This window comes from Muscardinus avellanarius (assembly GCF_963383645.1).
Source record: "Muscardinus avellanarius genome assembly, chromosome: 15".
NCBI lineage: Eukaryota > Metazoa > Chordata > Mammalia > Rodentia > Gliridae > Muscardinus > Muscardinus avellanarius.
In genome coordinates, this window is record NC_137801.1 from 32,664,409 (window position 1) to 32,677,233 (window position 12,825).

At 36.1% G+C, this 12,825-nt stretch overlaps 1 protein-coding gene across 2 annotated transcripts in view; it reads right to left on the reverse strand.

Annotated features, from left to right (window-relative positions):
- The window catches only part of SOS1 (SOS Ras/Rac guanine nucleotide exchange factor 1), a gene marked incomplete at both ends in the record, with an annotated part of 118,765 nt that overhangs the window by 33,900 nt on the left and 72,040 nt on the right, over positions 1-12,825 (reverse strand). For both annotated transcript variants that reach the window (XM_080711183.1, XM_080711182.1), the window contains 2 exons: positions 9,250-9,905; positions 10,706-10,833. In XM_080711183.1, the coding sequence (XP_080567309.1) occupies positions 9,250-9,905; positions 10,706-10,833 (784 nt within the window). The remainder of the gene's footprint in view (positions 1-9,249; positions 9,906-10,705; positions 10,834-12,825) is intronic.

Here is a 12,825-nt window from a genome sequence, read left to right on the forward strand (position 1 = left end):
GAGTTACTGATAAAAGTAGTTTAAATACATATAATCCTTTAATAATTTCCTTTCTGTTGGTATTTTATTGTGTCTTCAGTTACAGAGATCCTCAGTTAAAGACTAATGTCTCATCCAGAAGAAAAGATTTTAAAACAGAAGGCTGTACAAGATTTTAAAACAGAGATTTTTATCGGTTTCATCACAGTCCTTCCAAGACTTCTTCCTGTCCTGCACTCTATTTGTAAGGTGAGGCTGCCGCAGTAGGGACCCTGAGCTGTCACTGGTGGAGAGAGCCCATTTCCTCAGTACACATCTCCACGTATCCCTGAGCTGTGCTCCAAGTTTAGGGGCTCCCACACCGTAAAAAGAAAAGTTTATTTTAGTCTAAAGATCTAAAAGCAACACCCAGATCTGTATCTTCTCAAATGTCACCTGAAAGGTTGTAGGGTATCAAAGGCACTTTTAAGTTGAAAACAGAATAAAAGCAAGCTTTACATGAGCTAAAGTTATGTTGTAAGCAAACCAGAGCTACTTTTAAAGGTAAACTATTATATATAAAACAGACTTTTCATCTTCTTAAGCCCAGCAATTTTAAAAGACTTCATCTTAAGGCATTATAAAGTACTTAAGTACTTTAGTAATTGATAATGCTGAGAAGGTCATGATGTACCTCAGTGTCTCATCAGTCAAACGGGATCACCGTAATTCCTGATGGCTATTTTGTAACATTCCTAAAGAGCTTTACCTAATTTATTCCATATGACTTCTGTAGTTGAGGAGGGCAGGTGAGAGAATAACTCAGACTTAGCTATAGGATAGTGGCAGAATAGAACCAGAACCTAGACTACGTGACTCCTGACTTGGTGCTCTTTTCTATCATATCTTATAACCTCACTGGACTAAAGGATCCCCCAAAGCTCCCCAGCCGTGATATCTAAAGATACAGAGTAAGCTGAGCATCGTGGCGCACGCTTGTAATCCCAGCATTTGAGAGGCTAAGACAGTAGGATCGCAGTTCGAGGACAGCCTCAGCTACTATTTAGTGAGGCCCTATGCAACTCAGTGAGACCCTGTCTCACAATAAAGAAAAAAAATTGGGCTGGGGGTAACGCTCGAAGGTAGAATGCCCCTGGGTTCCATTCTCAGTACCGCAAAAAATAAAAATTAAAAATAAAGATAGTTAATTATATATTCACTATGAAAATGTGCATAAATTATTAATTCAGAATGTAGCTCTAACAGCTAATCTTGGTTCAAGACACCAAAAAGTCCCTGAAAACTGGGCAGTCTAATTGTGATTCTGAAGCAGAGGCTGTACACTGTATTCAGAAAAGGAGCTCTCGGAGCTGGCAGTGAAACAAATGTTCCCCAAACCATCACTGCTGCAGCAGGTTCTAAGGTGATTCGAGTTTAAACTGTTTTTACTTGATCAGAAGTAAGAATAGTCTTGCCAGAAAGAAACAAAAAACAACACTGGAAACAAAAAAATAAACCAAGAAAACTAGCAAAAATTTAAATACTTTCAAAAAGTATCTTCAAGGATAGGTACCTATATTCCTAGCCTTGTATTAATATAAACTCTATTTTTACCCTAAAATAATGAAAAATTGCTAGTGAATGAAAAACTTATATTGAAAGGACGTATCTATATTTGAAATTTTATGCAGAAAAGCCCATGTATTCCAGAAGCTACTTTTATTTCTAGTCATGGATTTCTCCATTTCAGTGACCGCAACATTAAGCAGTAGAGACCTTATTGATGAGTAAAAGTCTAAAATAATTTGATATTTGAATATACAGACAAGGTTATTTAAATCTCTAAGTAAACAAAATATCTACTTCCACTTATCAGGCACTGGTAAAAGCTAAGGTGTCCTGCTGGTTGGTTCTAGGGCAGCAGTAATTTGCGTTGATTTTACAATGATGTTTCAGAAACAGATGGAAGGTGAACACACAAAAATGGAAAAGCTTGGCTGCATTTGGCTTTAAATATAAGTGTGAACAGATAGCCATAGAGAAAAATTGAAAAATAGCCTATCTTGGTATTTCCCTTCTTTTTCTGCACATTGCTTGCTTATGGCGGTAATTCCACAAACTTCTTTCTCAAATGTGACTCCCTAACAGATTTCACTATGAGCAACAAAAGAGCTTATTATGCAGTTTTTTTATGCCTCTTACCTTAGTCTTCTCCTTGACTCTCACACCCTGCACTGAGATTTCTACCATGTTCGTGAACTTTTCTGCTTCCCCTCTTAAGATAAGCCCCTATTACAAATACCTGCCAACATAACCCTGAACTCCCTGGCACAGGTCCAGGTTATTTCAAACATAAGCTACAGTTATTATTTTCTGCTGGTTTTATATTGAGGGAGACAGTTGTCCTGTCTTTCTCATTATAAACCACTTTTTGTTACTTTACTGTACAATTCTTCAAAATCCTATGAATTTAGAATATTCCTACAGAACATAGCATGTTCAATTTGAGGTAATAAATTCAATTCCTCTTTTGTTCCTACTTTGATTGACACTTGACATTTTGGCAAGGTCAGTGTGATTTATGAAATATTTATTACATTAAAAACTACGTCTGTGAAGAACACCCCTCCCCCACCCACCACAGTGAAACACTGTTAACCAGGATGTCTGTTCATGTGATGATACTCCCTTTAATACAGCCATTTAAAAGCCAGAAGAAACAATAAGCTCCTCTACAAGATTTATAAACAATCACTCTTGAATTCCTTAAGAAAGGAAACAGGCGCTATGCTGACGCACAAACACTCAAAAAAAAATCAGAGAGTTTAAAAATAGACCACCACTGCCCTATAGATCAAAAAATGTTCAAAAAGATTACAAAAATGTTAAGACACTCAAAATGAGCTTACATAAGAAACAAACAAAAAATCTACTTAAGATTTTTGAGCATTTTACATATGAATACATAAAATAACAGTAAATACTTTATTTTCTATAAAAGAAGTTCATTACACAAGGGAAACACCCTTTTCCCACACTTCAATATAAAAAGCTTTTATTTTCCATAGAATGTTAGCTCTGAATCATTAACCTCATTTACCTGAAAGTCATCTAATTTTTATAAAATAGATGAATGTACTAGATATATTACCACCAACCTTTTCTCTACCCATATTGTTTTAGGTCTTAATAATTAATTTGTATGTTACTCCCTACAACGGCTCTGAAGTGAACTTCCTTTCTCCTTTCCTTTATGCACATTGCTTTGTTTGCTTACTCTCGGTAAGGAAATGGACTCCTCATACTATAGTCAGGCTTAGAATGACCCACCCAATTGGATAGTCTTTCCCCCAGCATTTGGGGTGAATCTCAAAGTTCTGATGTATGTCTGGTAACACTGGGACTGAGAGAAAAGCTACAAACTAGATTCTGCATAAGATCCGGTTGCAGTCCTTTATGCAAACTATCCACTTTCCAATTCACCAGATTAAAAAATTTCCAGAGACCTTTCCTTTTATAGAACAAGCTACACCAATTGACTAATGACTAGATTTTGTCCAAAAATTAAATGACAAGCAATATCCAAGTACACATAAAAACCCATACATTACAATAGCGGTTTATCTATAGTTGGAACTTATCTATTACCTATTTCAATCAGGAAAAAAATTTACTCGACAAACCTGCATTTGCCCAGAAAGCATTTACATTATTAGCAATTCAAACCAAGCAATTCTCTTTATTTTTATTATTCACTGCCTATAAGTAAAAAAGTTATACCACAGTATGATAATTAAAAATACACTTTATATGAGTTATTGTTACATGGTGGAAAGTAATGTTGTGTCAAGGGACCAAATTTCTAAACCTCCTTTTGCAATTAACTTATTATATAGTTTCTAGCAAATTATATAACCTTCATGGGCCTTGAGTTTTTGTCTTTAAAGTGAGGGCGTGGACATCTCTCCTAACACTAGAGATCTATCTATCTTTGTTTTGTAAATTATTGTTAAAACACTCAAGGAATCAAGTTGGCTGATGCCACAGTTAAGTCTGAATTAAGCAAGGTTACACAAGTTTCTCTTGTTTTTTATGACAATGTCTGACAACTTATAATAACTTAAAAGATGTCTGTGATGTCATATCATTAGTAATTAAATTTTCTCATGTATTTTATACAATGTCATTTATAACTCTATATAATAGAAATGTGCAAATTAATTTTAGCCTTTGTTTCAGTGTAAGCCTCAATTTGTACTGTTTGTTCTCCAATAAAACACCTATTAACCACTAACCAAACCCAAAATCCCTTTTTTCTTCTGGGAGGCTGCAGAAAGTTGAGAGAAAAGTAGACCAACAACATTTTTTAAGACAAATGGTGACGGGATCTGCTATCACTGTAGGAAAAACTCAAAGTCCACTTCAGCTGGAAAGGGGTCTTGACAATAAATGCTTCCATTTTTATAGGTTCATAGATGGTCTCTTAAAAGTACATTCTGTATCGCCAGTGATAAGTTCCATAAACAGGCTTTACAGAAAACTCAAGGTGGTATTCTGGTTATACAAGTAACAAATTTATGACATATTCAATTAAGTTTCAAAAGAATAGTGAAAAGAAAAATGGTAAAAAAGTTAGGCAAAGCTGGGCCATAGTGGCACATGCTTATAATCCCAGCACTTGGGAGGCCAAGACAGGAGGACTGCGATTTATGGGTCTCTCCAACTACTTAGTGAGGCCCTCTGCAAATTAGTGAGACCCTGTTTCATAAAAAACAGGGCTGCGGGTATAGCTCAGAGGTAGAATGCCTCAGGGTTCAATCCCCAGTAAAACACACACACACACACACACACACACACACACACACACACACCCCTTCTAAATCCAGCACAGGTGTTTTGTTTCTCGAGAAATTACTGGGAGCCAGGTGTGCACGCCAGTAATGCCAGTAATTGGGAGGCTGGGAGGAGGATCTGAGGACAGCCTCAGCACTTAGGAGACTCTCAGCAACCTAGCAGACTCTGTTCCAAAATAAAATAAAAGGTCTGACCTGGGCGTGGTGCTGCAAGTGTGTGATCCTAGTATATGAGAGGCTGAGACAGGAGGATCTTGGTTCGTGGGCAGCCTCAGCTACTTAGTGAGGCCTTCTGCAATTTAGTGAGACTCTGTTTAAAAATAAAGAATATAAAATAGGGCTAGGGGTGTAGCTTGGAGGCGGAATGCTCCAGGGTTCCATTCTCAGTACTATAAAAAAAAAAAAAAAGGCCTGGGGGTGTAACATGGAAGTAGAATATGCTGGGTTCAATCGCAGTACCACCCCCTACACACACTACATGCAAAAAATTACTAGAAAAAATTTTAATTAACTTTTTAAAAAGTAAAATTTTAAATTTCAATATATTTTACTCTGGCAGAGTTCTATAAATTTAAAAATTTAAGTGTTATAATAATTAGAAGTAAAACTAAGTAGAATATTCTATTCAAAAGCTAAAACTGATATAAAGACAACAATTATCAGAAGTAACTGCTAATACAATAAAAAAAAGTGCTTTACCCAGACTTTGATTGGCATTGTGTACTTCAGGGAATGAAGATCACCAGAAAAGCTATCGGCTTGTTCCTTGTGTCACGTTTGTTTACAGCATGCTTACTCAAAAAGAAAAGTATAGTTCCCCAGAAAGAAATATTTAATTGCAGTTCTGCAACTGCTTATTAATAATTAGAAATTAATTAAGTGAAATACAAGTTTATTTATTTGCAATACTGGGGATGGAAGCCAGGGCATTCTACCTCTGAGCTATACCCTCAGCCCTATTTTTTTTATTCTTTATTTTGAAAGTGTCTCATTGTGTTGCAAAGGGCCTTACTGAGGCTGTCCATGAACCACAATCCTCCTGTCTCAGCCTCCCAAATGCTGGGACTACAAGTGTGCACCACCATGCCTGGCTAAAATATAGCAGTTTAAAAAATTTTAAATTAACAATCAAGTTTTATAAAAAATTAGGTTAAATTTTGGAACTTAAAAAATATTTTCCAATCCCCCAAATCACTAACTCGTAATAGTATATACTAGGAACGTTTTAGCAGTTGCTACTTGTATTTCTCTACCGGGAAACAAATTTTAAACTTCTACCCTTACAAATGTAGAAAAATAACTACATCAGTTTTACTCTAAATATTTTAAGAACCCCCCCCAAGCATTTAGAATAGTTTAGCATGCTTATGTTATAAAATTTTATAGCCAGGTGTGGTGATGCATGCTTGTAATCCCAGCACTTAGAAGGCTGAGATAGGAGGATCGCAGAGGTCCAGTACCACACACACAAAATAAATAAGTACATAAATAAAATTTTTATACTCAAAGGACTAAAAATAAAAACAAGAACAGGATAATGTACCAGGAAGAGCAATTTAAATTTTTATAACTTGAGCCGGGCATGGTGGCCCACGCTTGTAATCCCAGCTCTTGGGAGGCTGAGATGGGAGGATCACACAGGTTCAAAGCCAGCCTCAGCTACTTAGTAAGGCTCTCAGCAACTTAGTGAGACCCTGTTTCCAAATAAAGTATAAAATAGGCCTGGGAGTATAGCTGGGAAATAGAAAATTCCCTGGATTCCACCCCTAGTACTACCAATAAAGAAACAAACAAACAAACAAACAAACAAACAAACTTTTATAACCTTAAAAATACCTTAAGTAGCAGCAAAGAAATGTATTATATATCCATAAATTTTGAATAATTTAAAACATTTTTATAGTCAGATTCTGAATCATAAAGAATATAGAGAAGGCTGGGTGTGGTGGTACATGCCCGTTTCAAAATAAAAAAAAGAGCTGGACATGTAGTTTGGTGGTTGAATGCCCCTGGGTATAATCTGCAGTAGCAAAAAGAGAAAAAAAAGAATATACAGAAGGCGAATGAATATCAACTAAAAAAGTACATCAGTACATCATAAGAATTTTTGAAAATCACTCTTCTTTTCCTTTTTTTCTCTTTCTTTCTTCCTTTCTTCCTTTGTGGTACTGGGGATGGAATCCAGGGGCATTCTACCTCTGAGCTATTTTTTATTCTTTATTTTGAAACAGGGTCTCACTGAGTTGCAGAGGTCCTCACTAATTAGCTGAAGCTGTCCTTGAACAGTGGTCCTCCTGTCTTAGCCTCTCAAAGGCTGAGATTACAAGCATGTGCCACCAAGCCCAGCCAGGTAAAATCACTCCTCTTAAAAATAGCTTTAGAGCTGGGCGTGGTGGTGCACACTTTTAATCCCAGAATTCTTGTAATCCCAGCATCGAGAGGCTGAGGCCAGAGGATCACGGTTTGCGGATAGCCTCAGCTACTTGGTGAGGCCCTCTGCAACTAAGTGAGACCCAGTTTCAAAATAAAGAATAGAAAACAGCGCAGGGAGCGTAGCTCAGAGGTCACATGCCCCTGGGTTCCATCCCCAGACCTGCAAAAAAAAAAAAAAAAAAAAAAAAAAAAAAGAAGAAGAAGAAATAGCTTTAGCTGAGCATGGTGGTGCACTCCTGTAATCCCAGTACTTGGGAGGCTGAGGCAGGAGGATTGCAGGTTTGAGGAAAGCCTTAGCAAGTAGTGAGACCTACTGAGATCCTGTTTCGAAATAAAACTAAAACAGAGCTGGGGGGTGTAGCTCAGAAGTAGAATAGTGGAATGCCCCTGGGTTCAATCCACCCCCCCATACACACTTAAGATGATAATAACCTATTCGTTTTTCATGTAAATATTAGGCAGCTTATTTAAATTTCCTGTGCTCCTTTTTAAATTTTTGAGTCAGTAAAATGAATACGGTGACTATAGATATTTCTAAGTGAAAAAGTATAATAAAATTAGAATCCAGACTTGTGACTAGTCTTCTCTTACTACATTCAACATATGTCTCAGCTACTGCTTATTACTACTACGATGTGCCCAAATTGTTTGTAAAGCTAGCTATAAAAACCTTTTTATTATGGAAAAGGCTAGCAAAAGGAGTACTAGTTGGAAGGCAAATAAAAACTGAAACCAAAACGAAGCCAAACACTGGCTTAGTTATCCCAGAGATATGTGGAGATAATGAAACAGATTTTTATACTTACAGAATTAGATCACTGCTAAAATACCACTGCAACTTAACTTCACTTCTTGCACTGTGCCCTGATGGTGTCTAAGCCATATAAGAAGTTTTAATTGTATATTTAACAAATGCAACACATTAACATTGTTGAGTGCTAGTCATCCTTACTGAAGTAGACAAATTAATAGATATAGCTATGGACTGAATGAGTGAGGTTGCAAAGTTTAAACTCAGTGCTCTTCCCATTGCCCACAACTCTACAAAATTGTGCAATTACCAAACTTTGTACTATGTAGAGAGGTTGAAAGTTGAGGGACAGATGGTCATGTTACTTTATTAGAAGAAATAAAATTACTTTAAAAAGTCAAGCATATAATTTCCTTACTACTCAACCATTATATTTGATTGTGCCAATAGCAATCTTCCTAGGTTTAGATAGGTTCGTTTTTAAAAACTGTTTCTTAAGTAACATTTGTTATAATAAAAAAAGAAAACATACTGAAAACTTAAATGGCTTCCAGGATTGTTAAATTTAATAGATTTAGGAATGGAAATTAGGAAAAAGCAATACTGGGTATATTTTTAACTTACAATTTTGATGGTAAATGCATATTAAATTTTTTATTTATTTTTTAATCTCAGTAATAAAAAAGAACAAAAAAAAAAGAGATAAAGGAATAAGAACTTTCAGAACCTAATGATGATTTTTACTGATTTTAGTCTTGTTTCTTCTGCTGTCTAACTGGGTAAATTTAACCAAGTGACCATCATAATTTTCTCTGATTATGAGGTTTAAAATCATGTATACAAGCTGAGAATGGTGATACACGCCTGTAATCCTAGTAGTTGGGAGGCTGAGACAGAAGGATCACAGGTTTGAGAACAGCCTCAGCAAGTAGCAAGACTCTCAGCACCTCCCGAGACAAATAAAAAATAAAAATAGGGCTGAGGGTAGAGCTTGGAGGTAGAATGCCCCTGAGTCCCCAGTTCTGTAAAATAAATAGAAAGAAGAAAAATAAATGTGGAAAAAATATAAAACTTCAATAGGAGAAAAAAATTAAACTTCAAGAAATAAAATGGTTGTTTTAGTTGAAGAAAATGAACTCTAATAATACGAGGGTCATTGTTTGTTGTTAGTTTTCACATTTTAGGCACAATAACCCACACAGCAAAGACAGTCAGTATGAAGAAGGAAAACAGCAGGGGCTTCACATTCCTCACCTGCATACATGTGGTAGGTAAGCCTCTCTATTAGTTTAATAACTGTTCCTGCTTTGATAATTGGAATTCCAGCCTTGGGTTGCATGTTCTCTTCAAATATAATGTTCTCTTCAGAGTCAGGCTCTGCAAATCTGTACACATCAGCACTGGGCAGCCTCATCTGCTCCTCCTTCTCTTCTTGTAGCATTGTTACATCAAGCATTCTTTCCAGTGTACTCCGGTACTGTAAAGATATCAATGCTGCCATCCAATTGTTTTTCTCTTCAGCTGACTTGGCAGAAAATATAACACTATTTTCATCTTTTAGAATTATTTCAAAAGCATGCTTGTATTCATTGGTGTCATCTTTATCATTAATTTGTACCTTTCTCATAAAAAACTTTTCTTTAAGACGATATTCTGCATTGCTAGCACCAGGAAGTCTTGGCTGCCCGTGATTTGATTTACAGCAAATCATTAAGCCATCAAAGAGAAATATGTGTCTCTCATGCTTGGCTCCTACACGTGTAAGAGTTCCTTCCATTATAAACTCATTGCAACACTGTCCAATGTCTTTTCCCTCCCAACCGTCAATATTCTTCTGAATCTCGTTCATTTTCTTGATTGCTAGTTGTTTCCCCTTCATTTGCTGACTATAAAACCGACATGCAGATTCACTGGGATAAAGGAAAATACATGATTAGTACACAGATGACAGAGAATTTATAGTTCATGTAATACAGGAGAGGGTAAAAGTACACTAAAAAGTCACACTGATAAAGTGTTTACTAATTCCCCAAATATATTAGTGCCACACAGTTACACAATTTTGGAAACTAAAGCAACACAGAAGAGAAAATTTTTTCAGTGCTCTAAAAAGAACAATGACTAATGACAAAATTCAACCACATAGATTCAGCTACAGAATGATTATTTCTATCTTGGCCACTAAATTTTTAGAATGACAAATATTAAAAAGTAGCCCAAGATAGTAAAAAAAAAAAAAAAAAGGTAATTTAAGAGATTAAAATAGATTATTGAGAAGTGTTTAAATGGACAAGACCCAAAGTTAAAAACATGTAGCACATATTATCATCAGGAAAGTGGAAGCAATGTTATCCAAATTAATGCTTCAAGTTATATAACCCTAAAATAAAGGACGCTGCTAATTTTACTTTGACAGAACGATGATGCTGACATAAATCTACCCCACACGTTTTGCTCTATCTCTCCTTTAGCTTACCAGTTGATTCTCAGGAGGTCTTGTCTGGGAGTATGAAGGAAAATGCACAAATATGAAAGGTTTTTCAAACAATAACAAATTCTCTTGGCTTTGATGTCACTTCCTCTGAAAGACCAAGCTTGTCACTAAAACTATTTTCTTCATTGTTTACTTGAAGAGGAAACTGGGATCCCTAAATTTATACCACAATATTCAGAGTGAAAAGGAGGACATTTTAAAAGTGAGAATATTCACCTCAGTCTTCGTTTTGCAAGACTTTTAGAACATATTTTTTCCATACCACTTTGAACATTAAGCAATGCTGTTATTGCTTGTTTCAAACATTCCTTGTCTTCTTGATCTTCACTCTTTTCTTCCAACTGCTGCAAAGTCAAAAGAAAAATCTGAACCAGTAGAACAGCTTTGCACAAAGTAATTAGCCCGCTTTATGTAAGGATAAAAATGACATTCATTCACTTTGTACCACAATAATTTTAAATGTGTCATAAAATGTATTCTTTTGACATGGTTTTTCTTCTTTGTATATTTCTATCTGAATTAACATGCAGCCAAGTTTCTCCTATTAAAAACAATTATCAGTGCTAAACGATAGGTGATATCCTGTGACAAGCAGTACTGTGCAGTTTCTCAGGCTGCACATTACTGAAAAGAAGCAAGGAGCATGGGCTGTCTCTGTAAATATCGCAGGACTCAGCACAGCACTAGGTACATGGATTAGACTTCTTTAAAATATGTGAAATTTGGTCTCAGGTTCCTGATTGCTATATTAATTACCATTATAGAGTACTGCGATGATAAGAAAGATAAATAGAGAAAGGTAATATAATGGAGAAGAACTTCAAACACAGAACCTAGAATCAAAATTGTGTTTTTCTTGAGACAGGGTCCTCACTCTCTTGCCTAGGTTAGCCTCAGGTTCCTGGCTTCAAGCGATCTTCCTGTCTAAGCAGAAATGTAACGCCAGATGTACACCACCAGATCGGCCCACTCGAGTTCTATGTGACCTCAGGGAAGGTTTCTGGACCATTAATCCAGTTATCTTCTCCCAAATTTGGCTTATAAAAGCCTGCCATGCCTACTTTAGAAAGTTAATATTCAAATTGAAAGCACTTTGCAAATAATAACACAAAATTTAAGTCTTAAGTTATTTTCTTTGTAGTTCTATTACAGACTCAACGTTATCACTGTAAAGAACTTTGTCAGTATCCACATGTTAAAATTATTTATTTATTTATTTACTTATTATTTTCCAGTACTGGGCATTGAACCCAGGGGCATTCTACCTCCAAGCTACACCCTCAGCACTAGTATTTATTCTTTATTTTGAAACAGGGTCTCACTGAGTTGTAAAGGGCCTCACTAAGTAGCTGAGGCTGTCCGCAAACCTCAATCCTCCTGTCTGTCTCCCAAATGCCGAGATTACAAGTGTGTGCCACCACACACAGCTTGCAAGTTAAATATTGAGTAAATCTGGGAATATACACATTTATTAAACTCAAATACTTTATTTATTGGTGCAACTATCTGTCTATGCCAGAGAGAAAGTCATCGATACTATAAATTATCAATGAAATAAGGTAGCTTTAATTAAAGCAAGCAATTAATGGAAGTATAAGAGACAATAAGTAATAGTTCAAGAGCCTTCTAAACCTGCTACCATAACAGGAGAAGTTAAGAAATAATATAAATGGAGCTTTCATGTAATTATTTGAGAATACCCACTTTCCATCATAAAGGAAAAGATGTGAGAAATAAACAATAAGAAATTACAAGTAATTATAAAGAAGTTCACTTTTCTTTTTTGCAGTGCTGGGGAAAGAACCATGGGCATTCTACCTCTGAGCTACACTCCCAGCCCTTTAAAAAATTATTCTTATTCTTATTCTTATTATTTGTGTGTGTGTGTGGTACTGGGGGTGGAACCCAGGGGCTTTTCTACCTCCGGGCTATACTCCCAGACCTATTTTATACTTTATTTGAAAACAGGGTCTCACTAAGTTGCTGAGAGCCTCACTAAGTAGCTGAGGCTGGCTTCGAACCTGCGCGATCCTCCATTCTCAGCCTCCCAAGTATGCCATCACGCCTGACTATTCGTTTTATTATTTTTGAAAAAGGGTCTCACTGAGTTGCAATGGGCTTCACTAAGTAGACCTGAGGCTGTTTGCGAACCAAACCTCGATTCTCCTGTCTCAGCCTCCCAAATACTGGGATTACAAGCATGAGCCACCACGTCCAGCTTAAGAGGTTTACTTTTCAATAAGCTTCATTATTCATTAGCACTGAAGAATTGTGAATTATTCCTTAAAAGGTCAACACAATTCTTTCTGCTCCAATTGATAAAAATTAAACACACA